The sequence below is a fragment of the Phalaenopsis equestris genome, unplaced genomic scaffold (assembly GCF_001263595.1).
Source record: "Phalaenopsis equestris unplaced genomic scaffold, ASM126359v1 Scaffold000301, whole genome shotgun sequence".
NCBI lineage: Eukaryota > Viridiplantae > Streptophyta > Magnoliopsida > Asparagales > Orchidaceae > Phalaenopsis > Phalaenopsis equestris.
The window spans coordinates 671523-698078 of record NW_018164743.1 but is presented as its reverse complement, the minus strand read 5'-3'; the positions used below and the strand labels follow the sequence as shown (position 1 = coordinate 698078).

Sequence of the window (26556 nt, the reverse complement as noted above, 5' to 3'; positions counted from 1 at the left end):
CATCATATACATGCAAAGCAACTAAACAAAACTTAAAACGCTTGAATATGTTGACAATTACATGGTAAAATTTTGTTAAGCTTCAAACCTACCTCAGGTAAAGAGACACCAATAGCTGAGACAAAAGGATAAATTCACTTACAATGACAGCAGGAGAATGGATGCCAAAAAATGGCACTATGTCAACCTGCAACCAATTTTCAACTGCAGATCCCACCACCGCACCTACCACAAGACCACCTGCAGTCATCAAAGTCGACTTTCCTGCAAAAAATAATGCAACCAACTCTTAATAAGCAGGAATAGAATGATAAGCTTACTTCACTTCACAGTTCTTATATATTAGATTAATGGTCTATTTGAGATAACTTTCTGTCTTTTTGTCTTTCTGTCTGCATTGCTTTTCAAACTTTCACCCAAATTATGTTTGTAGAATTGCTTCATTGCTGTTTTTTAAAATATTTGCAAGGCAACGAGATTTGTTAAGATGTGATGACTCTAAGAAAACTATCCTTTAATTTTTAGAAAAAAAATTATTTATAATTCACATCACAGAAATTGATATATATAACCACAGCTTTACAATCACCTTTGCAAAGAGCTGCAGGCATCCCAAATGGATCTTAAGAGTCCATTTGGAGTAACTTTCTTGTTGCTTTGCTTATAAGATTGCTGCCATGCTTCTGTTTGGTGACTAATTTTTAGCATCTTTCTAAAAACTTTTGTGAATAGATAGTTCTTTTTGCAACTACTTTAGTAGTGTGGTGGACATAAAAAAATGGCTAAACCAAGGTACGGACAACTCACGGCGGAGTATTCAAAATGATATAGATTTTGATTTTTAATTTTTGATGAACTTTAAACAAGTTTTTTTTTTTTCTTTGTTAATAGAAATTGTAACAAAACAGTCCTTTCTTTTTCTAGGCTTGCTTTGGATAGGTTTTTGTTTGGGATGCTCACACTTATGACCCCGCTTGCTTGAGTGTGGTGGAGGCCAATGCCAACCACACTACACCTTTTGTGTAGTTTTTATAGTTCTTTTGTAACCTTTTAATTTTATATTAATACAAAATGCACACCCTTCACGGTTATAAAATAGCTATCTTTCAACTTTCCAAAAACAAAAATATTAATGAACAAAAGCAGGTCTCAAAAAAATTGCTCTATCCCGACAACTTCCCAATAATTTTTATAAAAGAACTGCAGCCATCCCAATTGAATCATGAGTGTCAGAAATCATAATCCTTGAAATGGTAATAACCGTCAAGTTTTGTCAAGTAAATAAAGATTGCACCAAAATGAAACACATTGCTAAATAAATTCATAATGTTTACAGTAAGCATATTCGTGATATCAGCAAGAAAATTGCTCAGGTAAATCCATTCACGTTTGGAACCATAGCGTTTTCTCAGCATGGCAGGACTGATAAAATTGGATGAAACATGATTCACAAATAATAACCTAGGTTAAAAACTATAAACAGGACTGCAAGAGATAAAATAAAATCAATAGAAAAATCCATATATATATATGATGCCAACCAACAGGCCGAGGTACGTGGCACAATAGAAAAATTATATATATATATATATCCAATATTCAAAACAAAAACCTGAAGCACAAAGCCAAACAGAGTTTGTTTTTGTGCCACTGAGTCATGCTGAAAAAACAACATAACCTCTCATAGAAAATGTATGTGTGAATCTATATATATATATATATATAGAGAGAGAGAGAGAGAGAGAGAGAGATGCATGTGAACACACGCACACTTACACACGGCGTATGCAGGAGCAGACCATTCACACATGTATATACTCAAAATTGATGCATTAGACACTGGCATACATGTAGATTTTGAGTTAAAGATTAATTACAAATACACCAATTTGATTATCGGATTATGTGACCCTACTGATGAGAGAACAATATCTAAGTCTTCTTTTGTTCTAATTGTCAAAATCATTATTTTTCTATTTTTTTTCTTCTTGTCTATCCCTCATTATCATTACAGCTGTTAGTTCTGTAAATCTATTTTCCAGTATGAACAAATCAAAGTGATCAAAACTTGATGGAAGTAAACCATAAAAGTTTTATTTGACAGATAAGAAATCTTCATCACTCGCCATCAACCTATCAAACATAATGAATTCTCCTCATACAATTAATCATGTCTTATCAATAATTTCTTATCATGATATTCAAATGGGCCGAAAAGAATCTCATGAAAATTACAATTTGCAATCCCCAAGGCTTCACAAGTAATTCATGATACATGGTGTATACAATCGTTAAAAGCTTAATAGAAATAAAAAGGCAGAAGTGGCACTTACTTAAATTAATGCTTTTCTTTCTCAAAAAGTAGATTGAGGCTCCAAAACTAGCAACTAATATCAGCCCTGGAACATCAGTCCCACTGTAAACTCCAGCTGAGTTTGTAGAGGCTCCACTAACCAATGTAAAGACCATTAGAGCACCATAAACCCCTGCCTGTATGCCTAAAGTGTCGGCGGATGGAGATTCAATAGAAATAGGTACATTCTTGGCCGCTGATTTTAGCCACTGTGGCAAGGCTCCAGCGCCTGGACTACCAGCAGGCTTAACGTCGGCATAGCGAATGTTACTGTTGGCAACTTTCCCAGACCTACGCTGATTTAAGCTTTTCATGAGCAACATATCATAGGCAGCCTCTACCTGACATGAGGATGCAACTTTTTTCAGAAGCGATAGTATAGAAAAATGATGAGATAAGATCATATATTATTTTACCAGTAAAGTGCCAAAATAGCACTTGATTACTTACATTAGGTCATTAGTACCGGAGTTTATAAAAGTGACAATTTAGTCTCCACACTTCCTTAATATGAGATGAAGTAGTCTTCACATATGACTATCTCAACCCTAATTTAAAGAGTCTAGGAACTAATTTGACACTGTTAGAGACCTAGGGTTAAAATGGCCCTTCATTTAAAAAGACGGGAGACAATTTCAACACTTTACTTGTTATTTTACTATCACAAAGAAAAGCATTCCCAACTAATATAATCAACTAAATTCCACTTATGGAAGTGAGCGAAAAGTGTGCGGGCAAAATCAGAAACTTATGTTCGCATAATAAGTCAAAAATAAAAACAATGTCGGTTAAGCACGATCAACTTAAGCAAAGTTGAGATTGTAAAACACCATTTAAGCTTGATTTACAAAAAGTTTAAGCTGCAATTGGTAGCAAATTATGCTCTGGGATAGTACACTCAACCTTTTTGTTGACACTCACATCTAATCCATAAGATGAGTGACGTTGGAGCTTCCCCCGAAACACAAACCTGTAGCAGCTACAGTTCCGCGGGCGTGTTACTGTAGCAGATACAGTAACTGCGGTCCAACCCTACCCCCTTCCTTCTTTTCTTCTCTCTCCTAATTTTTTTTTTCCTTTTCCATGAAATTCCCTATTATAAATCCTTGCCTATTATATTAATTCCATTTATTTATTTTCTAATTGAAAGCATTGTCTAATATAAGTTATAATCCCTCTTATATATAGGGACTGTTTTTTATTACAAAATGAGGTTTTCATGTTTGTTGATTTCAGCTACTGCCTTTGAGGCGTTCTTGCCCTCTAGGGGTTGTACCCGCAGGCGAGAAGGTGTTTCAGTTGTAACTCGTCCAAGGTGGTGATCGTCTCCAAAGGTTCAGGTGGTGCTCCAGCTGTAGCTCAACCCCGACTAAACATTTTATCTTTCTCCAACCCTCTGACCCTTTTCCTGCTACTGATCGCCCCATCCTATCACCTGCCAACTTGCTGCCCTCGTTGTCAAACTCCCTCCAGCCCTTCCAAAACCTATCATAAGCCCTCCCAACCCATCCATACCTAACCGCAACCCTCCTAGGCCTCTCCCATCCTGTTTTAGCCGTCTCCAACTCTTCCCAATGTTGCAGTGGCCCGTCTCAAGCAACCCAACAGCTAACGCAACCCCTCCATCAGATCTACCTACTAACGTAACCCTTATTGGAGCCAATGTGGTGTCTTTATATTTTTGTTGTTGTTTTGTTTTCGTTATTTCATGTTTTCAAGAGTCGTGTCTATAATCCTTTCAATTTCAGCAATAATATTTATTTTTTGATGTGGTTTGGGTTTCCAATGATATCATTTGGTTTCAAAGCTAACCCAACACTAGTCCTATCCTAGGGTTCCTAGCATCCGCTCCAATTCAAGCCGCCCTCACCAAAATTTTCTTGTCCTAAAAGCTTCGACGGATGATGTCGAAGCTCCCCCAACCCCAGTAGATTAACGTGAGAGCTTCCCCTGGATCACGACACTATAGTTGCTACAGTGCCACGGATGCGATATTGTAACAGCTATAGTAACTGTGGTCCAACCCTTCTCCCCCTTTTCTTCCCTTTCCCCTACTAATCCTTATTTCCCTGAGAATCTCCTATTATAAATCCTTGTCGATTATATTACTTCCTTCTGATTATATTTCCTAATTGAAAGCATTGTCTAATATAATTCCTACACACTTTTATAAATAAGGGCTATTTTTCCTTAGAAAATAAGGTTTTGATGATTGTTGATTTTAGTTACTACCACTGAGGCGTTCTTCCTTTCCAAGGGTTGTACCTGACTGCGAGAAGGTGCTCCGGCTATAACTCATTCGAGGTGGTGATCTCCAAAGGTTCGGGTGGTGCTTTAACTGTAGCTCGACCCCGACGAGGCATTTTATCTCTACGCAGCCCTCCGGTCCTCTTCCTCATGTTGGTAGTCCCGTCCTCTCAACTGCCAGCTTGCTGCCCTCACTATCGAACTCCCTCCAGCCCTTCCAAAGCATGTCATAAGCACTCCCAACTGCAACCCTCTCAGGCCTTCCCCCATCATGTTGTAGTCGTCCCCAACTCTTCCCAACGCTGCAGCAACCGGTCCCAAGGAACCCAGCAGTTGTCGCAAACCCTTCATTAGATCTACCTGCTAATTGGAGTTTGTGTTGTCTTTCTTTTTGTGTTGTTATTTTGTTGTCGTTATTTCATGTTTCAAACATAGTGTTTGTTATCCTTTCAATTTAAGTAATAATATTTACTTTTGTTGTGGTTTAGGTTTCTTCCGATATCAATGAGTCAATCAAATGCACCAAGACTAGCGAACAATCAATGTGAATAGCACAATTAAATGTGAAATACTTCAATGTCCACCAAAATTAAGCAAAATAATGTTCGTTTGTGAAACAGACTTCATAATTGTGTTCAAAGTATCAAAATTACCTAAGAAAGAGTTTTGAATGGCCAATCATGACGAAAACGATGGATTGTCATAACAATGTATACAATTCAAACACTAGTCACCTCGACCCTTTTGAAAGTTACCGAAATGACTCCCATTTCTAAAACGGACCACCATTGCATCTAGGGCATCAAGATTACTTGAGGGTATTCTATGATTAAAAGGAGGTAGCATGATGAAAACAATGTGGTTCCGGTGCAACGCGCAAAATTCAGGCTCAAATAGTCACGATCATCAACAAAATTACTCAAATGCTTCCCGATAACAAAACATACTACACGAGTACATTCATGACATCAAATTTACCTAGAGAGAACACCTATAATGTTAGAATTTCACAAATGCGTTGATGACACATCTATCAAGGTGAAGATAATTAAGTTAAAATAATAAGAAAAGAGAGATGATAAATCCTTTTCTTCTTTCCTGATAAGTTTAGCCCATGCTTAAACTTTCCTTTCCCACCATTTGAGTCATCCAATTAAAGCAAGCCATTTCATAAAATAAAATAAAATAAAATAATAATTAAATCAAAACCAAAAAAACAAAAGAAGCAGCTCTCCTCTCTCATTCATTCACTCGAAATCCCTAGCCTCCCTCAGTTCATGTGCATCTCCTCCTGCTCGTATCTCTCCGTGCGGCTCCCTCTTCCCCTCCTGCCGGAATCTAACTGGAAGCGCTGCTTCTCTTGCCCACTCCCTGCTTCTGTGTTGTTGCTCCTCACATCGAAGATCTCTCATGTAGCCAAGTTGATGTGCCCCAACCCCATAGCTCCATGTTTCACGCAAAACTAAATGGCTCATTATTTTCTTGTCAGCCCTAGCAGCATTGTTCCCTCACCGAAATCTCGCCGAAGAGCTCACAACCCAATACGACTCTGAGTCGACCTTATTCCAACAACCCAAGTCGGTGAGCTACCCTTCCCTCCGATTGCTCCAGCATAAACGCGCATCTCTTGCAGCTCCTCTCGCCAGGAACAAACCCAGAGTCAATTTCCATCTCCCTCCATCTAGCTTTTCACCCAATCAACTGGCAAAGCCATTCCAATTTTTTAAACGTTTATATACGTGGTCTAAGAATGCTGCACGGACAACAGGTCGCATCACCTATAAAGTAAGGTCGTTAAGTCTCATACTTTGGCTAGTATGATCCACTTCTCTACAGAGACTAAAGTTGATAAGACTGAGCCCCTAGCCAGATCCTCCTCCTAATAAGAATATGAGTCAACATGACTGGTATTTCAAACGAAGTTACATAATAATTTTCATCAATAATAGCCATGTGATCGTGAATTTCGACATAAGAGATTCATTAACAAAATCAAGATTTTAAATTATAAAATTTAAATTGTCAAAACAAAAATTAATTACCAAAAAACCAAAAAATAAATCCATTGATCAACTACGATCATTTGTCTGAGTGAACAAATCTAAAGTTGAATCGAGCTTACAAAGAGCCAATATCATATAAAACATACTACTATATTCAAACCCAATAATTCTATGCTAGTAAGGTTGTGGCCTGAGTCCTCTGTTCACTTCATTTTACCACCAAATGACACCACAAAGTAGTTACGACTTGAGTCCTCTGATTGAATGACTTGCCGCCAAATGGCACTATTATCTTACAGTCAAAGTTGTAGTTCGTATGTTGCCCAATAACAGTCTGACAATTTGAGAATTGAATTATAGGATATATTTAATAGGACATAATATCATTTGTAAGCTAAGATCGAATTAGATTAGTCCTCTTTGACATTCGCCCCTAGTCTATAAGGTTCCCTTGGAAGAAGTAATCCATGACTACTGATAAGGATCCTTCTGTTAGGTTAGGTCGACTGCCTTCGCTAATAAGGTAGACCAGAGGCCACGACAACCCGGGATGACAAAATCATGGGATCTTGATCTGGTTCTTCATTGTTTCCATCCGCTTTTAAGCCATGGCGATAATTTTATAATGTAAAAAAGATATGTTGCTACTATACGTTAAGTTTGAATACTTAGCTTCTAATGACTAGCCTTAACCAATAACCATAGACAAATATTTTCACTTTAAGTTTTTAGTTTCGCTTTCTATCCTCTCATGTGAATCTTATGGCAAATGCAAAAGATTTTGATCAATAACAGACCCATGCAAATAATAATAAAACCCCTAAAAGTCAATACAAGCTAATAAACATAAAAATCCCACATATGCTCAAACGTGCCTTTAAATACTCAAATTTATGCATCTAAGATTGTTGCGCAGGTTAAATGCATGTTTAAGCTTAAACATAATTAGCTTTGGCATACATGCAAAAATATTTTAAAATTAACTTGAAGTAACAAATAAAATATCAACATGTGTTTCGACTAATTTTTTAAACATTTATATACGTTGTCTGAGAATGTTGCACGGGCGACAGGTTGTCTTACCTATAGGGCAAAGGCATAAGTCCCACACTTTGATCGGTTTGATTATCCTGTCAATAGGGACTGGAGTTGAGAAGACTGAGCTGCCATTCTGATCCTCCTCATAATAAGAACTGAAGTCAAGATGATTGGTATTTCAAATGTTGTCCCCAATGCTGATCGTGTTGATCATAAATTTCAAATGAGAGGTTTATTTATAAAATTAAGATTTTAAATTATACAATTTAAATTGTTTAAACAAAAATGAATCACTCAAAAACTAAAAAATAAAATTCAATCATCTGCAATAGTTTATCGAGGTGAACAAATTTAACGCTGATTCAAGCTTACAAAAAGCCAAGGTCATATCAAACATAATACTAAATTCAAACTCAACAATTTATGCCAATAAGGGCATGGACCCGAGCCTTCTGTTACCATAATTTTGCTGCCAAATGACACAACAAAAAAATGGTTAGTACTAGAGCCCTCTGAATGAATGGTTTGCCGCCAAATGACACCATTATATTACGGTCACAACTATAATTCGCATGTTCCCCAATTACAATCTATCATTATGATTATTAATTCATAGGATATAATTAATAGACCAAAGCTCTTTGTAAGTTAAGGTCGATTTAGATTAGTTCCTTTAGACATTCACCCAAGGTCTATAAAGTTCCCTTTAATGAAATAACTCATAGCTACTGATAAGTATCCTTAAGTCAGATAAGGTCGACTATATCTGTTGGTAAGGTAGAACCAAAAACATGACAATCTGGTATGACGGAATAATGGGATATATATATTATAAAATTATCACCATAGCTTAAAAGAGGATGGTGGGGGGAAATGACTACATATATATTTGTTGCCACTATATGCTAGTTCTGAATACATAGTGTTTAATAACTAGCCTTAATCGAAAGTGTTCTCTCATTATTAGAAGGGGTAATTAATCATAGGGGTTTGTGCCTATGGGAAACTTCAATCCCCATATCTTAAAGACCTCACAAAATAAGAGTAAAATATCTTGGTAGTGTCTCATCTATTATTTGATCTGTCTTCTAAAAATTTCCCGGAACTTAACACAAAAGCTCTCAACGAGAGTCCAGGGCATCGAATTTTTAGAGCCCGCACTTACTACTTTTTTCTTGGTTTCAAGAAACAATCATGGCTGGGACAAATTATTGAAAAGCAGAAAAACCTAGAATAATTATTAAAACTGGACATACTAGTTCACGTATGTAACAACCTTGAAAATGCAACCAAAATAAGTAATAATTCTATAAACATACTAAATGAAGAATAGTGAACGCAAAAAAGGTAACATTCTAATTACAACTCAAAATGAGAAAAATGAACACCAATTAACTGCAAATAAATTCAAGCCTAAATGGCCCACCCACTTAGAGTTTAGACTATGCATATTCTGAGTCATTCATTCTCAATTTGATCATTTTACTTGGACGTTAAAACAAATGATCTTGCTCTACCCCTATAATCAATCTACTCGTACAGCTAGTCCTTCGAAGCGCAACAACATGGTTAGCTTTTCATAACAGTACTTCCAACAAAAGATAAACTCAGTTAGTAGAGATGCAAGGGTAATAAAGTTTGTTGCTTAGCCAGTATACTGGTGAGGATAGCTGGGAACATTGTTTTGTTGATGGCAGCTATATATGAAAGAGCAGTTAATACATCATCTGAATTATAAATTTCCAACTATATAAATATCATCTAACATGGAAAGAAGAGGCATTATTTAGTCACAAGTAAGCGTATCTAGTATGTATTAAATTTGAGTGCTGGGCTCACCGGATGATTAAATTGGGTTGGAGGGGTTCAATATTCCAAGCATGGTATTTCTTGGTTCTTGGATCAAAATTGGGAACTAAAGAAAGTTTGATTGAGCTAAGTTGGATCGACTTGATTAAAATACATATATATTATCAGTCAAATCACGCCAAATGGAGTTATTATTGCCTATCCCATCCCAGGAATGTAATAGAACCAATTCAGCTTAAGTCAACCTATATCCTAGTGATTCCCAGATCTCATTGAAAGTTGTGTGGGCCTATCTAGTCAGGCAAGTCTCATGCTAAATTCTCATAATACCAATTATCATGTTTTAAAAAACTCACCCTTGTGCAATTGAAGCAAAGTTGATGTAGCACGTCGGGAGTCTATAAAGAAGAACTCCGCAACAGTTACTTTGTTTCTTTTATAAGTTAGTTTTTTGCATGGTGATCGTCATTTCACTATTGTGAGTGGAAAACTTTCTTTCTTCTTATTTTCCAATTGAATGATATGTTACATATATATAGACACTCATCTTTCTACAGATTAGGAATATACCTAATATATAAAAGATCTGAAATTAAATCTCCTCTAATTAGGTTGCATAATATAGAAACTTCCTAATATACAAACTACCTAATACTTTGTATTTTCCATAGCACTTCCTCTCAGGCTGGAGCATAGATATTTATCATACCCAGCTTGTTACAAACATAAGTAACTCTTGCTCCATTAAGGACCTCTGTAAGGATATCCCCTAGTTGTTTCTCAGTTTTTACATGAGCTGTAGAAAACAAATTTTGTTGAATTTTTTCATGAACAAAATAATAATTTATCTCAATGTGTTTTGTTCGTTCATAGAAGATAGAGTTTTGAAGCAAAACGAATTGCAGCTTGATTATTACACAACTTTGTTGGACTGGTCATCATAAAACCCATTTCGGTTAGAAATTGAAAGATGTACATCAATTCACTCAAAGCTTGTGACATTGCTCGATACTCAGATTCAACATTGGATCGTGGCACTACATTTTATTTCTTACTCTTCAATGAGACTAAGGGCCCGTTTGGAGCAGCTTATTTGGTGCGGTGGCATTTTGAAAACACTAAGTCGCGTTTGGATAAAACTTACCGGATGCATTTTAGAAAAAGGAGTTTTCCATTTACTATTACAAGCGGGTCGCGGGGTCCTACCAGCGATCTGTGTTTCATCGCTCATAAAGACGCTCTCACCCCTGATCTCGCTCCTCTGCCCTAATTTCCCTCGTCGCTTCTCTCGTCGCAAGCAAGTCTCCCCGCCGCTCCTCTTGCCTCGTCCCTGAAGGTATGTTGGTATCCATCGTATCTCCTTCGAATCTCCTTCCGTTTCTTTTTCGATGTCCACGGAGAATGCTAATCGAGTCCTGCATTTCCTTCATCTTCCTCGGTTATTTCTCTCCTTATATTTATTTTAAGCCATTCTGCACTTCTTTGCAAATGGATTTGGTTTCCTTCTTCTTCGTGGGCGAAGTAGCCCGATAGTTTGGAATTTTTTTTTATCTAGCAGATTGATAGATCTGATGTTTCTGGTTATGGATGTGATGTTATCTCTGGTAGGATGTTATCTCTGGTAGATCTGATGTTTCTGGTTATGGATGTGATGTTATTCATCAAGAATAATGATAGAACATCAAGAATAATGATAGAAAAATGGATATGTTATTACATAACAACTGTGCATCCATTGCCTGAAAGGGAGTATCCCTCGGCCATCTATAACACATGTGGTATGTATGTAATTTTCTTAAAAAAAAACTAATGCCTAGAGAAAGGATCTCAACCATCTATGAAGTAGTTGTCAAACATCACTAGTGTCTCGTATGCAGTACATACATAATAATTGTATAGCATGTATGTAAATTTTTCTTTTAATTTTAATGGATGACACTGCATCCATTTCCTGAAGAGAGGTTCCCACAGCCATGCTTGTAATAGCTCTAATATTAAACATCAAATCTCTCTCATTGACATCATTAATAGCTATATCAGTTTTATTGTTATATTTCCAAGAAGTATTGGGCTATTTCCTAATTGGGATAGTATTTTTGAAAAGTTGGTTTTCTTAGATAATTTTTGTTAATACTATGTTAGCTCATTTGAAATTCTACCTCTTTACATTGTCGGTCAGTATTGCCTAATATTTGCAAGTATTCCTGAAGAATTGAATCATTTTCTTATTAGTCTCATTATGGCTAAGAACAAAGAAGCCTCTACGTCAGCTATGTGGGATAAAGATGTCACCAACATTTTTTGCAATTTATGTATTAAAGAAATTGAAATTGGTAATAGGTCTACCACCTATTTTAACAAAAAAAAGTGGCAAAATATTTCCAAGAAGTTCAAGGAAATGATCGGTCGTGACTACGACAGATTAAAATTTAAAAACAAGTGGGATCAAAAACAAGTGGGAAAAACAAGTGGGATCAGCTAAAAAAAGACTGGAAGTTATGGAAGAAACTGAAATGAGAATCCACAGGATTGGGTTGGGATCCCATCAAACGTACTGTGGATGCTTCAGATGAGTGATGGGCTGAAAAGTTAGAGGTAATACTTTCAAACCCCCTCTTTCTGTTTAGGTTCTTATATTTTAGCTTTCAATTTTTTGTAATATGCACTAATTCATATTGCAGGCAGTACTAACGGCGAAAAAATTTAAGGTGTGTGGAATTGACCCAGAATTGGAAGATAAATTGGATGTAATGTTCAAGGGGGTTGTCGCTACGGGACAAAGTACCTTCAACCCAAGTGAGTTGGGGTTCGATGGCATATTAATCGACTTGACACCTGATCAGGTTATGGGATCCGGTGAAGGTCCTAGCATAAACCCGAGAGAACTCGAGTTCACATGCCAATCGAAGAGGAGCAAAATGGAAAAAATGATAAAAAATAAAGATGTATTCGTGCAGAGCTCAATAGACAGACTGATAGATGTATTTGCTGCGCCACAACCTATTGAACCAGAAGTGGATGATCCCAGTGTTGATCGTTTTATGAACCTTTTAGAAGACATACCTGAAGTTGTGGCTGATAATGAATTATTTCTAAAATGTGTTAAAGTCCTTGAGTGTCCAACAAGAAGGCAGATTTTCAAGAGGCTCCGGCCTGAGCTGCACGTGAAGTACTTGCGTCTCTCGATCGAAAAATGATTGTTGTAATTGGGAATTTTGTTGGATATGTCAGCTATTGTCTTATTTTGGAGAACTTGATGTGTTGAACTCTTTTTATAATTATGTTGTGTAGAACTTTTTTTGTCATATGTCAGCTATTATCTTATTTTAAAGACTTTCAACTCTTTTTAGAACTATTCTTGCACACTAACCCTAGATTTTCAACTGCTAATTGTTCGGATTTCAAAAATTAGCACTGCTTATAACTTCTGTCAATTTTTATTTCTTTATTCAGATCTAATTATTTTTCCAGGATAAATCGATATCGAGAACACCGCGAAAGGATGGCGGCTGCAATTGATATATTATTGTTAAAATACTATCGCTTTAATATTGATCGAACACCACGCATGACCTCCTCATTCATCGGGGATAAATGGGTAGGCGAGATGATAGTTGAACATTCAATAAGGCTCAGCAACATATTTCGGATGAGAGTTTCAATTTTTCTGAATCTTTTGCATGAGCTTCGTACCAACCACGGGCTAGAAGGTTCTTCAAGAACTACCACAAGGGATATATTAGCAATTACTTTATACATTTTATCTCAGAATGAATCAATCAGAGGAGCTATGGAACGCTTACAGCATTCTTCTGAGACAATCAGTCGATACTTCTCTGAAGAATTGAAAGCACTAATTAGTCTAGCCACCAAAATAATTAAGCTAGAAGATTCGTCATTTAGTACTGCTCCAGAGAAAATAGCAAATGACAAACGCTACATGTCATATTTCAAGGTTAGTTTCTTTTATTTATGCTCTTGACTCCTAAACATTTTTTCTTCACAATGACTTTAAATCAATATCAAATGCAAACATAACTGCATTGATGCAATTGATGGTACGAACGTGGATGCCCGACTCCCGAGTGATGAGAAAGTGGCATACATCGGTCGATGTGGTTCTCCAACCCAAAATGTTATGGTCGTTTGTGACTTTAACATGTGTTTTACCTTTGTGTTGGCCGGATGGGAAGGCAGTGCTCATGACAGCCGTCTTTTTGCATATACCACAAAGAATAGCAGACAACGCTTCCCTCACCCACCTCTAGGTTTACTTACTTTTGTTTAACCTATTATTTTTTATTTGTACGGATCATTAAAAAAAAAATTCATCTCTTTCGTGACAGGCAAATATTATCTGATGGATGTCGGTTATCCCTTACAGAGAGGTTATTTGAAGCCATTTCCAGACACCAAATACCACATTCCTGATTTTGAAGGCTTATTTTTTCACCAATTCACATTGCTAATCCTCTTTCATTCTACAATGTTCGTGAGAGGTGGGAAGTGGAATATTCTTCTATCTTTGCCATAGAGCCTAGGCTCGTCAGTTTATCACATGAGTGTGGTTGTATCTTTTATGTGGTGAGATTGTTACCAAAATTCTTATTCTACTGCTGGAGGGACAGTAATTGTTGTGGAGTTATGTTCATTAATTTATTTGGGTCATTCAGTACATGAAACAGATATTACGGTCGTGACTATTGGTGTTTGAGCAGGCATGCATTCTTTTATATGGCAGGCTTGCAATTCTTTTATTTGCCAGGCTTGCAATTCTTTTATATTGCTGGCATGCATTCTTCTATATGACAAGCATGCATTACATTATACTTTGGGAGTGTGGAGGAGGAAACATGTATTACCCTGCTATTGGGGTTTGAGCAGGCATGCATTCCTTTTATATGAAAAGTGGCTAGTGAAAATGGGTTTATTTATGCTTTATATAGTTTTGCTTGGGCTGTTGTTAAAACTGATGAGATGGTTGCCATCCGAAGCTTATTCCAAGAAGAATTTCCTATATTCAAAACAATTGGCACTTTAGGATGGTTTAAATAATAACAGCAACCATTATGTCATTCCTTTTTTGGATGATGGAATTGGGGGAAACTGCATATTGAAGATAAATTATTGGTTGGTTTTGTTGGAGAGGGGAAATTGCTTGTAAATGTTCCTTTTTAATAGATGATGCAAGCTTATTGAAGAAAAATTATTGGTTGGGTTCTTTTTTTACATAATGTTAAAGGACCCTTGTGTTCTTGTTGAAGTCAATTTACGGCTATATGAGATATGTAGATTGAGCTGTATAGTGAGAATCGTTGTTAGCATACTGATTTAAATAGCTTAAGGATGTGATAATTTTAGATTGTTGAGCCAGAGATTCTGTTGGTGGGAGTTTGAACATTTGCTAAATGAGAATTTGTTGTGTAGTTGGATTTAACAATCTCCCGTATTTCTAGGGGCCGGTTTGCATGAACTACTATCATATTTTGTTTCAATTGGTAAACTATTTTGAAAATTTACCTGCATAGAAGGTTCCACCTCAGGTTTTCTGCTGGGTTGGGAGGGGTTTTCCGTGACCATTTTGGGCATTGCTTATTGTTTTTTGCTGCACCATACTTACACCTCAGGTTTTCAGACAATACATATGGTGGTGGTGTTAGAATTACACCCATTATATATAGTTGGTATGATTAATAGCGCATTACAAGTGCTATGATAACTATTGGTGTCATTTATGAAAGCTTACTGTTGTGAAAGCTCATAGTTCTTGCATCAATGGAGTTTGGTTACATATGTAATATGCTGCAGTTTTTTGTTTAATATGTTGCATTTTTATTTGGGAAATTTACATACATAGCACAATTTGGGAAATTTACATAAATTTACATACATAGCACACAAATCTTGTGTATTTACTATGGTAGTTCAATACATTATGTTTTACATGTAGTTCCAAAAAGATACACTTTCTCCATCTGCTCCTCTCTTGCCAGCATAGCACTGTATATGTGCTTCTTAAGTTGTAATATTTTTCAGACATTTATTCCTGTGAATTGAATCTTTTTTGCTCGAGGTAATATAAAGCTGAGTTTTGGTGAAATATATAAAGTTGAGAAGTGATATTTATGAGAGTTTCATTCTCTGCAATGTATATATTTAATTAATTTGATCACTTCAAACTACTTGTTGCTTTGCAAATATGTTTGAATATATGGATTAATGGAGCAATTGATATTAAATGGATTTGTCCTATGTAATTTTTATCTAATTACTGATTGTATTGAGATAACGGTGGAGCAGTTTGGATGGCCACAGAAATTTGTTGTTGGCAATCGCTGCCTCCTTACTTCGGTAAGTATACTTTCTATATTTTCTAAATTTTTGGACTGATTTATTCTATTTTTAATAGCTGCAGGACGATGAGTTCAAGATATTTAGGGAAGTCCGAGAAAGTGATGTGTCGGTGCGGGCTACCGTCCTTGCTACTCACGTCACGTCAGACACATAGCTTCGAGAGGCAATTTTACAGATGCCCACGGTGGGCACAACGACATAAGGACTACAATTTCTTCAGGTGGGCCGACAGTGAGTCTGTTTCTATGATATCCCAAATAGACACCGCTACTCAGAGTTCGTCGATAACAAAATTTCAAAACACCGCATCTGGATCGAGTGCTTCCTTTTCTACTGCATCCCAAGCAGACATGTTTGCTCACGGTTTTGCAGTGTCAGAGCCGGGCAGCATGGGTCGTGATATGTTGTTACATTTTAAAGTCAATATTATAATTTTTTTCTTGTCATTTTGACATGTTATTTTTTCTTTTTTATTTGTCTCATTATACTTCATATTAGTATATGAATGTGCATTTTACTTTTGTATGCGTCACTTTGCTCATTTAATGTGATCGAATATATTTGAGTTATAAAAATGTAACTCTACGTTTTTTGTATTTTCTTGTCTTAACATTTGATCTATAATTTTGTTGAGAAAATAACAAATTCTGATACATAGATTATTCATTCAACTAAAAAAATTACAAATAAGTTGTTTACAAAACGCACCAACCAAACAGATAAACAGCTTATTCAGAATAGGGGCAGAATTGTCATTTTTTCAGAATCAGCCGTTTCCAAATGCACAAACCAAACATCCAGCCAGCTTATCCGGATCAGCTGGTCATCAGCAGATTATCAGGATAAGCTGTTTATCAGCATAAGCTGGATAAGCTTCAGCTCCCCCAAACAGACAATAAGCTACCACCAAAAAAAATAGAATATCCAAAAATAGATCATCGATCAATCTTAGAATTTGTCAAATCGGTACCAAAGTAGCACTCAATATTTTTATGCCCATTATAGAATCCCTTATTCAAGAGCTCCTTTACGGTAACATGGTATCTGCTTCAGAGTTGACCAACGATGACTGTGGGGAAAGACATGAACTGGCATGTAGTGCTACCTGAATATGCAATGTCAGGACGAGTCATTGTGAAGAAGTTTAATTTCTCCACTAATATCATATATCCAGAGAAACACACCATAGCCTATTATCTGTGAGGTTTAAACCCCGCTATTAGCAATGTGGTGCAACTGCAGCCTTATTGACCACTTGGAGATGTCCAGATCTTAGCATTGAAAGTAAAAAGGAAGAAGAAGGAGAGCAAGCAACCACCACCGGTCAAACAGCCACCCACAGTTGGAGGCACAACCAGGAGCACGCCCCAAGAAGTTGAAAAAACTAGTTCAAATAAGGATAGAGCCACACCCAGTGAGGAAGTCTGAAAAGAGTAGCAAACCTACTACAGTCTTAGCCAAAAATTACTTCAGATGCCACGGATTTGGGCACATCGCCTCTAGCTGTCAGACAAGCCGAGTTATATAATACCGAACAGGGTGCAGTGGAGGAGGTTAAAGATGAGGAGACCATTGAGGAACAGGATGGGGTGTATAATCTTCCACCGAATGAAGGAGAAACGCTCGTGGTTCGATGAGTTATACAGACCGAGAATATAAGGGATTCGTAGTGGCTTCGGCACAATATATTCTACACATGTTACACCATGAACAGAAAGGTATGCAGCCTCATCATCGAAGGAGGGAGTAATAAGAACGTGGCATCTACACAAATGGTAAAGAATTCGAGCCTCAAGACTGAGAGAAACTCCCAGGTATATTCTCTGACATGACTAAAGAAAGAGAACAGGGTAGGCATCGATCGGAGGTGTCAAGTGAAATTTTCAACTATGAGCCCGCTGCAGGACAAGGTGTGCTATGACGTGGTCCCCATGGATGTCTGTCGCATTTTGTTGGGGAAACCGTGGCAATTGAATCATAGGACCCAGCACGACGGATTCAGAAACACATATTCCTTTACCAAGGATGAAAAGTGTATAGTCCTCCCTTTGGTGGAGCACGAGATCACAGACACCCTTACCAGCAGAGCAGTATCAATGGGGCCGATTTTGGTGATGACAGAGAATGATAAGACTAAGACGCGCTCCAGGCACGGGACACCCATGACATAAAACATTTCAGGATATCACGGTTAAAATCATACCACCATGGACACAACCGTTTGGAGGGGTTCAGGCTACCCTCACTTCAGATCAAGTTGAGCTAACTATGGATTACTTTGGGAGTATTCAACAGCACAGATGAGATACACAAACTCGGTTCAGTTCAGTAATGGACCCCTAGAGAGTGGATCGACATGGATGTATGCTCGTAAGTGGAGAAAATTTCTCCGGTGTTTCGGGGGACAGTGCAGTCATCATTGGGATCCAGGTGCTTCTTGGACTGCAGTGCAAGATCCTTCAGTCCCAGAAGATTATAGCAACTCCGTCACCACCAACATGCAGTTGGAAGTATCGAAGAATGAAGTCAAAGTTTTCCCAACCCCGGGAAACTGACAAATCCCGATTTAGCTGAGAGGTTTCGATCCAGTAAGGATGCTTGACTAGCCAACTATTTGGGCGGAAGCTTTGGGTGGAATTTGCCACCCCTTTCCCCGCTATTCTCCCACATATCTTATTGATATTTGTTGCTAGTTGTTTAGAGTTTAATTTTGGTGGTATTCTATTTGCAGATTTTCGCCTCTGACGTTTCTCCCTTCATAAGGTTGTATCTAACAGCGAGAAGGTACTCTGAATGTAACTCATCCAATGTGGTGATCTCTCCAAAGTTCGATGGGCTCCGGCTGTAACTCGACCCCGCGATAGTAATTATCCTTCCCTGCTCCTACCTGTTCCCATCCAAATCTACGCATCAGCCCATCTGCTCTTGTCGTTCCCTCCATCTGCTGCCCTCGCCATAACCGGAAGCCCCTTTCTTACCTTCCTATCTCGCTTGCACCACCCCCCGTCCTACTTCTGTGTCGTAACTCATCAGCCGCCTAACCTATGACCCCTTTTCCTTCCCCACTACTGTCGTAACTCCACTATACAAGCCAACCGACTGTCGAGAACCCTTTCCTTTTCCTCTCTATTGTCCATTCCAACTTCTACCCAGTTGACGTAACTCCACCCCCATACCATCTGCTACCCTCACAACCCCTCCTACACCACAACTATTTTAACACCTTACAACCAACCTTTTGCTACAGCAGTCTGGCTGTAACAACCTTCCAGTTTTGTCGCGAGCACCTATCTTATCATCCCACCTAGGATCTCACCGATGGTCACCACTTTTGTCCTTGCCCGAGAGGGACGTTTGTGTGATTGTTGTCACTAATTTTCTATTTTGAAGGGTCTTCATTAACATTGTCATTATCGGGTCCCATGCCTCAGATGCAAAAAAGTAGAGGGTTGTGTTAGTTAATCGGCAGCCAATGTATTTTTTTTGTCAAAAAAATCATGACATTAAGCCTTTAAATTCTTGCGTAAGTACTAGGACGTCCACTGGAAACGATGTGTTGTATGGTTTGAATACAGTGAAAAGTGTGCAAGGGTCGTTATACCGGCGCTCAGGTGCAATGTCGAATAAGAAAGGGTTCCCACAACATGGAAGAATGCGGGTAAAAAAGTTAGTCCATGAAACTAATTTTAGAATTGGATTTTAGAATATAAGTACTCTCATAGGTAAACTAATAGAATTAGTAGATATTATGGTTCATATGAAGATAAACATCTTATGCATTCAAAAAACAAAATGGGTTAGAAAAAAGACTAAAGAGATTGATAGCTTAGGTTTTAAACTTTAACATTCAGGTATGAATCGAGAAATGACGTGGGTTTAATTTAGATAAAAGTTTGAATAATAATGTTGTAAAAATAAATAGAATTAGATATAAAATTATGGCCCTAAAGATTATTATTGATTCTAAAATTTTTAATGTTATAAGTATTTATGCTCTTCAAGTAGATTTAGATATAGATTCAAAAGAAAAATTTAGGAATGACCAAGAAGAATTGATACAAATGATACTTCTTGAAGAAACAATTTTTATTAGAGGAGAATTAAATGGACATGTTGGTATAGTGATAGATGATTTTAGGAATATTCATGATGGTTACGGTTTTTGAGTGATTAATGAAAAAAATAAAATCATATCACATTTTGCTTTAGCATATGCTTTTTTATTGCTAATATATTATTTAAAAAAAGAAGATAAACATATTATTAGTTATAAGATATAATAAAATATAAATTGATTATTTTCTTATGAGAAAAAGAGATCGTAAAAAATGTAAAGATTATAAGATCATTCCAAGTGAAAATTTAGATACTCAATATTAATTATTAGTTCTGGATTTTAAGATGAGAAGTTGTAAGATAAAGAATATAATGAAACTTTGTCATAGAACTAGATGGAGTACTTAAAACACAAATAAACATATTTTTGAGTAAACTTCAAGATTTCAAGATTTTGGATGTTCATGAAGAAGATAATTCTATGTGGGATAAAATAACAAGCATTATTAAACACATGGCAAAAATGTACTTGGAGAATCAAAATTAAAAGTTTTTATAAATAGAAATAGTTGGTGGTGGAATAATAATATGCAAGAAAAGATAAAATATAAGAAATTATATAATAAAAATTGGTTTGAATTTAGAAACTTCAAGATCTGGGCAAATATAAGATGACCCATAAAGAGTCCAAGAGAACAATTTGTGACGGTAAAAATTCTGCTTTCAATGATCTTTAGAATAGATTAAATACTAAAGATGATGAAAAATATATGTATAAACTAGCCAAATAAAGAGAAACAAAAAGTAAAATTTTAATTCAAGCACAGTGTATTAAATATGAAAATCAAAAAGTGTTTTTCTTAGATGAAAATATTCAACATAAAAGGGTGGGATATCTTGATAAACTTTTAAATCAAGTTTATGAAAATACAATCGACCTTAGTGTGCAGATTATAAAGGAATTAAGTTGATGTATCAGACTTTAAAATTATGGAAAAGGGTAATTGAACATAGGTTAAGAAGTGATACAAAACTTTCTCATAATCAATTTAGATTTATGTCGAGCGGGTCTACTATGGAAGCTAGACATTTATTGAGAGATTTGATGGAGAAGTACGGAGAGAGTAAGTACGATCAACATATGATTTTTATTGATTTGGAAAAAGCTTCCAAGAAAAGTCCTTTGAAGAGTTCTAGAGAAAAAAATTGTTGATATGACTTGTATTCAAGTTATTAAAGATATTTATGCTCAAACCGTTACTTATGTTCAAACAGAAAGAGGATTGACCTAGCATTTTCTTATTTCAGTTGGATTACATCAAAGATCTGCCTTAAGCCCATATCTTTTCGCTTTAGTTATGGATGCACTTATTGGACACTTATAGGAGGATTTACCTTGGTGTATGTTTTTTGCTAATGATATCCTTCTTGTGGATAAGACTAGAGAAAGAGAAGACTAGAGAAAGAGTTTAGAGAAAGAGTTTAGAAAAAACTTGAATTATGGATGTCTACATTAGAGTCTAAAGGCTTCCGTTTGAATGGATTTAAAACTGAATACATGAAATGTAATTTTAGTAGTAGTCGCTCTAGTACGAGAGTTGTAACTATGGGTGATCAAATCATAAAAAAGTATAAACGTTTTAGATATCTCAGGTCTATTTTTCAAAGTGATGGTGATATAGATGGGGATGTCATTAGTAAAATAAAATTTGATTGGTTGAAGTGGAGGAATGCATTGAGCCTAATGTTTGATAGAAGAGTACCATCTAAACTTGAAGGAATATTTTATATGATGGTGTTGAGATTAGCATTGCTCCATGGCACATAATGTTGGCCTTTAAAAGAGAAGCATGAAACAAAAGTTAAGTGTTGTTGAGATGAGAATGCTTAGGTGGATGAGTGGCTTGATACTTTAGGGATAATGCGAAATGAATAAATTCGTGATAGGGTTGGTGTAATTCCAATTGCAGACAATATTAGAGAGAGTCATCTTAAATGGTTTGGTCACGTTAAACATCAATCACCTGATGATCCGGTTAAGAGAGTAGATATTTTAGATTTGACTTAAGAAAGGCAGATGTAAACCTAAAAAGACTTGGGCATATTGGAAAAAAAATTATCTTAACCTATTAGAAATAAATGAAAATATGATACTCAATAAAACGCAATGAAGAAAAAATATATATGTAGCCAACCACACTTAGTGGGATAAAGGCTTGTTGTTGTTATTGTTGTTTGAAGAGTCTTCGTTGTGCCCTTTTAAAAATCAGAAATAATATTTACTTTCATATTGTTGTTTGGATTAACTCTGGTATCAACAAATTTATTGATCTTAACTTGTAAGATTTATCTCATAAGTTGGGATTAATTCTTTTATCAAGTTTTGCGTTGTTAAGATGTGACATCTTTGACTTAAGGTTAATAGAAACAATCTTAAAATCCAATCAAGTTTCTCAAAAGTATCATCTCTACTATTGACTCATGTTTAAACACAAAACACTAATACAAATGAGCCTACCTTGAGGAAAGATTCATAGAGATGATTTCCCAATGTAAAAGTCTGTGAATAAGCTTGAAAGCAAGATAAAGGATTAGAAGAAACTCAACTGAGTTCCCTTCATATTGTAAGATGGCATCAAGGTGATCCTTACGAACCTCTCTCACCCACTCGCCTCTCACATAGGGTATTTATAAATGCTTAAATGAAAGGTGCTTTTATGTCAAGGCAAGGTATACGATGGAAAGATAAGTCACCTCATCTCCATGATACAAATAATCAAAATGTCCCTTGGTTGATGGAATTTTTGGTCCTCTGATCAATTGAAGGGTGGATGATAAGTCACCTCATCTCCAAGATACAAATAATCAAAATGTCCCTTGGTTGATGGAATTTTTGGTCCTTTGATCAATCGAAGGGTGGATGACTTCGTGATACCGGAAAAGTGGTATTGGTGCATATTTCAACAGGAAGATGGAGAAAAAATGAACAGAAATTCAGAAACAAGAAAAGCAATGAAACAGAACACTAAACAAAGAAAGATAGAAAATACAAGAATTTCCTACTCTTGTAACTGATCGGGATACATAAATCATCACCCGAGGACCGACAAAGAAAGAAAACCTGGAATGTCACCAACAACGATAGAGGAATACAGTTTCCATCACCCAACGCCTTGGCTGGAGACTTGTCCCCATCTAGCAACCACCAAGGGAGCCAAATCCCTCACAACACTCAAATGAACAACAAAAACCCACTAATACAACACACCCTATGTTTTAAAACATAACGACCCCCCCCCCCCCCCCCTTATTACAAGTATTCCATCCAAATAGAAAACACATAAAATAGAAAACTAAAACATAAAAATGAACTTTAACATCATATGGATACATTATTTACTTGATCACATAACTCATATCACGATTGAACACTTAGTATCATTCTACTCGGGCGAGAGGAGCTTCTTCATCTCCATTAAATCAATCTCTTCCAAGTGATCCCGTACGCAATACTTCTCTTACAAGCAGTAACCAATAAGGACCCTCACGATTTCTCTATTCGCATATGATGAGATGGATCCTCTTTCGACTATTTCTTATTGTTCTTTATATCACATATTCCACAACAATTGTCACCACTTAGTAGCTTCTTGGAACATGAACATAACCCAAATCAATTTCAAGTTCTGTACACATGAATTCTGAACAGGCAGCAAAAACTCGTCTGGAAGATAAATAAAGATAATGCAAGAACCCCGTAATGCAAGAACCCCGTTTTTTTTTTTTTTCTTGATCCAAACTAGTTATGAAATTTTAATGATCTGAGTTATAAACTTCTCAGTCTCCAAGAAACAATGATATCACACAGCCTTCATGCTAAATATTAGTCTGCTAGTTAGACACTCCAAGCACTAGCTGGATGAAGAGGCAGCAACGAGAAAGTTCATGATTTATGCCACAAGAAAATCTTGAAAATGTCAATAATCACATGGGAAATGATAAAGGTCCAAGTCAATGTTTTCCTGCTTTTCTAAACGGCAACAACAAAACGTTGAAAATGTTCTCCTGAAGGTGAAAAGAAATTGTTTTCCTGAACAATCACATGAGAAATGATAAAGAAATTGATGAAAATGTAGCAAGAAAGATTTGTTTTCTTGAAGAGTTGCCAGAAGGGAAAAGAAACAATGCAGGGAGCAGAAGACCACAGTTTCAAACAAGAAAAACACTAAGAAAAGCAGGAATAGGGACAATCTGGAGTGAAATTCTCGCTAACTACAGCAAACAGAAAAACTGGAACCTCAAAAAACCTGGAATTTGCAAATAGAAACCTGGAATTGCTGGACAATAAACAAAAGAAAGACTAGGGAAAGTTAGCTAATCAATCTTGGCAAGAATTGGGATCAAGAAGGCAAAGCTCTGATACCAAAATGATACCAGAAAAGAGCCTTGGGTGCATAATTCAACAAGAAGATTTAGAAAAAGTTCAAAGAACAAAAATTCAGAAATAAGAAAAGTAAAGAATCGGAACACTAAACAAAGAAAGATACAAAATATAGAAGTTTCCTACACTCGTAACCGATTGAGATACAAAATTCACCACCCGAAAGATTGACAAAGGAAGGAAACCTGAGATGTCACCACCCCAACAACAAAGTGATACAGTTTCCACCACCCAACGCCTTAGCCGGAGACTAGCCCTCATCAGGAAACCCCAAGGGAGACAAATCCAAAATCAGGGATGTTGGAGAGATCCAAAATTAGACAATTAAATTGATGCCTATAATCTTGAGATCAATGTTGAAGGTAATCTAAATTGAATGGTCAAATTTAAGTAAGAATCCTAAGATATATTTTGATTGGATGTATTTCATCTAGCTAAACAAGAGAGTTGGCACCAATCTTGTTGTGATCCAATGACAAAAGAGCCTTTTTGAAGATTATGAGAGCATGATCGTGGAATCCTAAATATGGAATTATCTTGGAGCTATTTATTTTTATAGACAAATCTAGCCCAAGCCACCCTAAGCTTGAGACACACCTAGGATATTCCTAACAACTTAACATGGACTAATTTTGACCAGCTTAGCCTTTTGAACGTGACAATTCGTGAGGAGGCAGTTTCAAGTAATTTTTAAAGTCGTCTTTCCTCCTTGCTAGAAAAATAAAGTAATCCATAATATTTTCTCAAGTTTGTTTTCACTGCTAGTACAACTTAAGGTCCATAAAACAAAAAGATTTGAGAAGACAAGAAATTAGATCAATTTATAGCCAATTGACATGTAGTCCCACGAGGACGTACATGTTTTTTTGGATGTAGTTATTATCAAACATTTAGAATTCAGCCTTATTTTAGAGGATTTATGATCAACTCACCTCTAGCTTCACAAGAAGGATGCTACATAACATACACTTGACTATTAGGCGGAATGAAAAGACTTTGGACTTTATAACAGAACTTAAAAGTTGGATTTCACATTACTGGATTTACTATATCCGGATTTACCGGCTTTAGTAAATCCTAATTAACTTAAATCTAAGAGGCAGCCAAACACCCCCTAAGTCCGGCTAACAAACAACCCCTAGATGCAGCAACGAAAAACAACCACTCCAAATCAGGAAAACAAATCACATAGTTAACATCACCCCATCCGCTACCCCCAATTCGAACATAAGCAATGCAATGGACAGAAAAGGAACAAGAAGCAAGAGATCAAAACCTGGGCGATGGTTTTCTCATCGTCCTTGCAGGAGGCAACGATTGCACTCTTAGCGCGAAGGATTTCATCAAAAGAGGCTCCTTCCCGCACACCGAGAACCTTAAGAGCGTTCTCTACTGACATCTCCGAAGGTGCCGATGAATCATCCGCCCTCGCTGCCAGTGGAGCCGGACGACAAGTCCTCCTACTTCGCATCCCCTTCGCATGAGTAGATGCAGGAAAGGAAAAAGGCTTGTAGATCGTTGGATCTTCGATGCCGTTCGCCGGCTGCGAATGGGAAGTCGCCGGCGATGGAATTATGTGGAGGAATGTGCGGTGGAGTGCAAGAGCCGCAACCATTCTCTCTTTCTCTGGTTTAGGGGCTGTTTTTTTTTTTTTCCCCCCTTATTTCTCCCTTGATTTAATCAGATGAGATCATAAAATATCAGAAATATTGAGGGTATTAAATTCTGATTTTGTTGCAGTCATTTTGCCAATATGGAATGGATTATTGGTTTATTGCAAACCTTTATATCTCTAGCAAATCAATTGAGTTGTATATTCATATAATTGTAGTATTGTATTACTTTCTATTTGATTTTTCTTTTCTTTTGGTTTTTCCGCACTTAGTCTGCATTTATATTTCACTATTTCTAGGTTGCTTCTTTTTGAGGTCCTAGCACGCACCCAACAGTCGAATAATAGTAAAAAAAGAATATTGTGCTATTTATTTTGTATTATACCCCACAATGCTAACTCTATGAAATAGTTTGAGACACTTTTCAGTGCTTATCTATTACATGTTTTTAATGAGTTATTAAATTCCACCTCATGTTAAAATAGTATTGACATATTCTTCACTTGGATAGTAACATAAGCTGCAGAGTATATATTTTCTTTTTGGGATATGATACATTAATATGACAAAATCTCTCAAATGTTTTTTTTTTGGATTTTTTCCACTTTTTTTTTTTTTTGCATTTAAATATCCTCGTAGAGT

The 26556-nt window shown here is 36.5% G+C and overlaps 1 protein-coding gene across 1 annotated transcript; it reads right to left on the bottom strand.

Moving 5' to 3' along the window:
• On the bottom strand, nucleotides 1–25978 carry LOC110025481. Its single transcript, XM_020725986.1, has 3 exons — nucleotides 25578–25978; nucleotides 2334–2694; nucleotides 1–264 (listed from the first exon to the last, which is right to left on the bottom strand). The coding sequence occupies exons 1-3, from the start codon at nucleotides 25914–25916 to the stop codon at nucleotides 89–91; spliced, it is 876 nt and encodes a 291-aa protein (XP_020581645.1). The 5' UTR covers nucleotides 25917–25978; the 3' UTR covers nucleotides 1–88.
• Nucleotides 25979–26556: the final 578 nt, after the last annotated feature.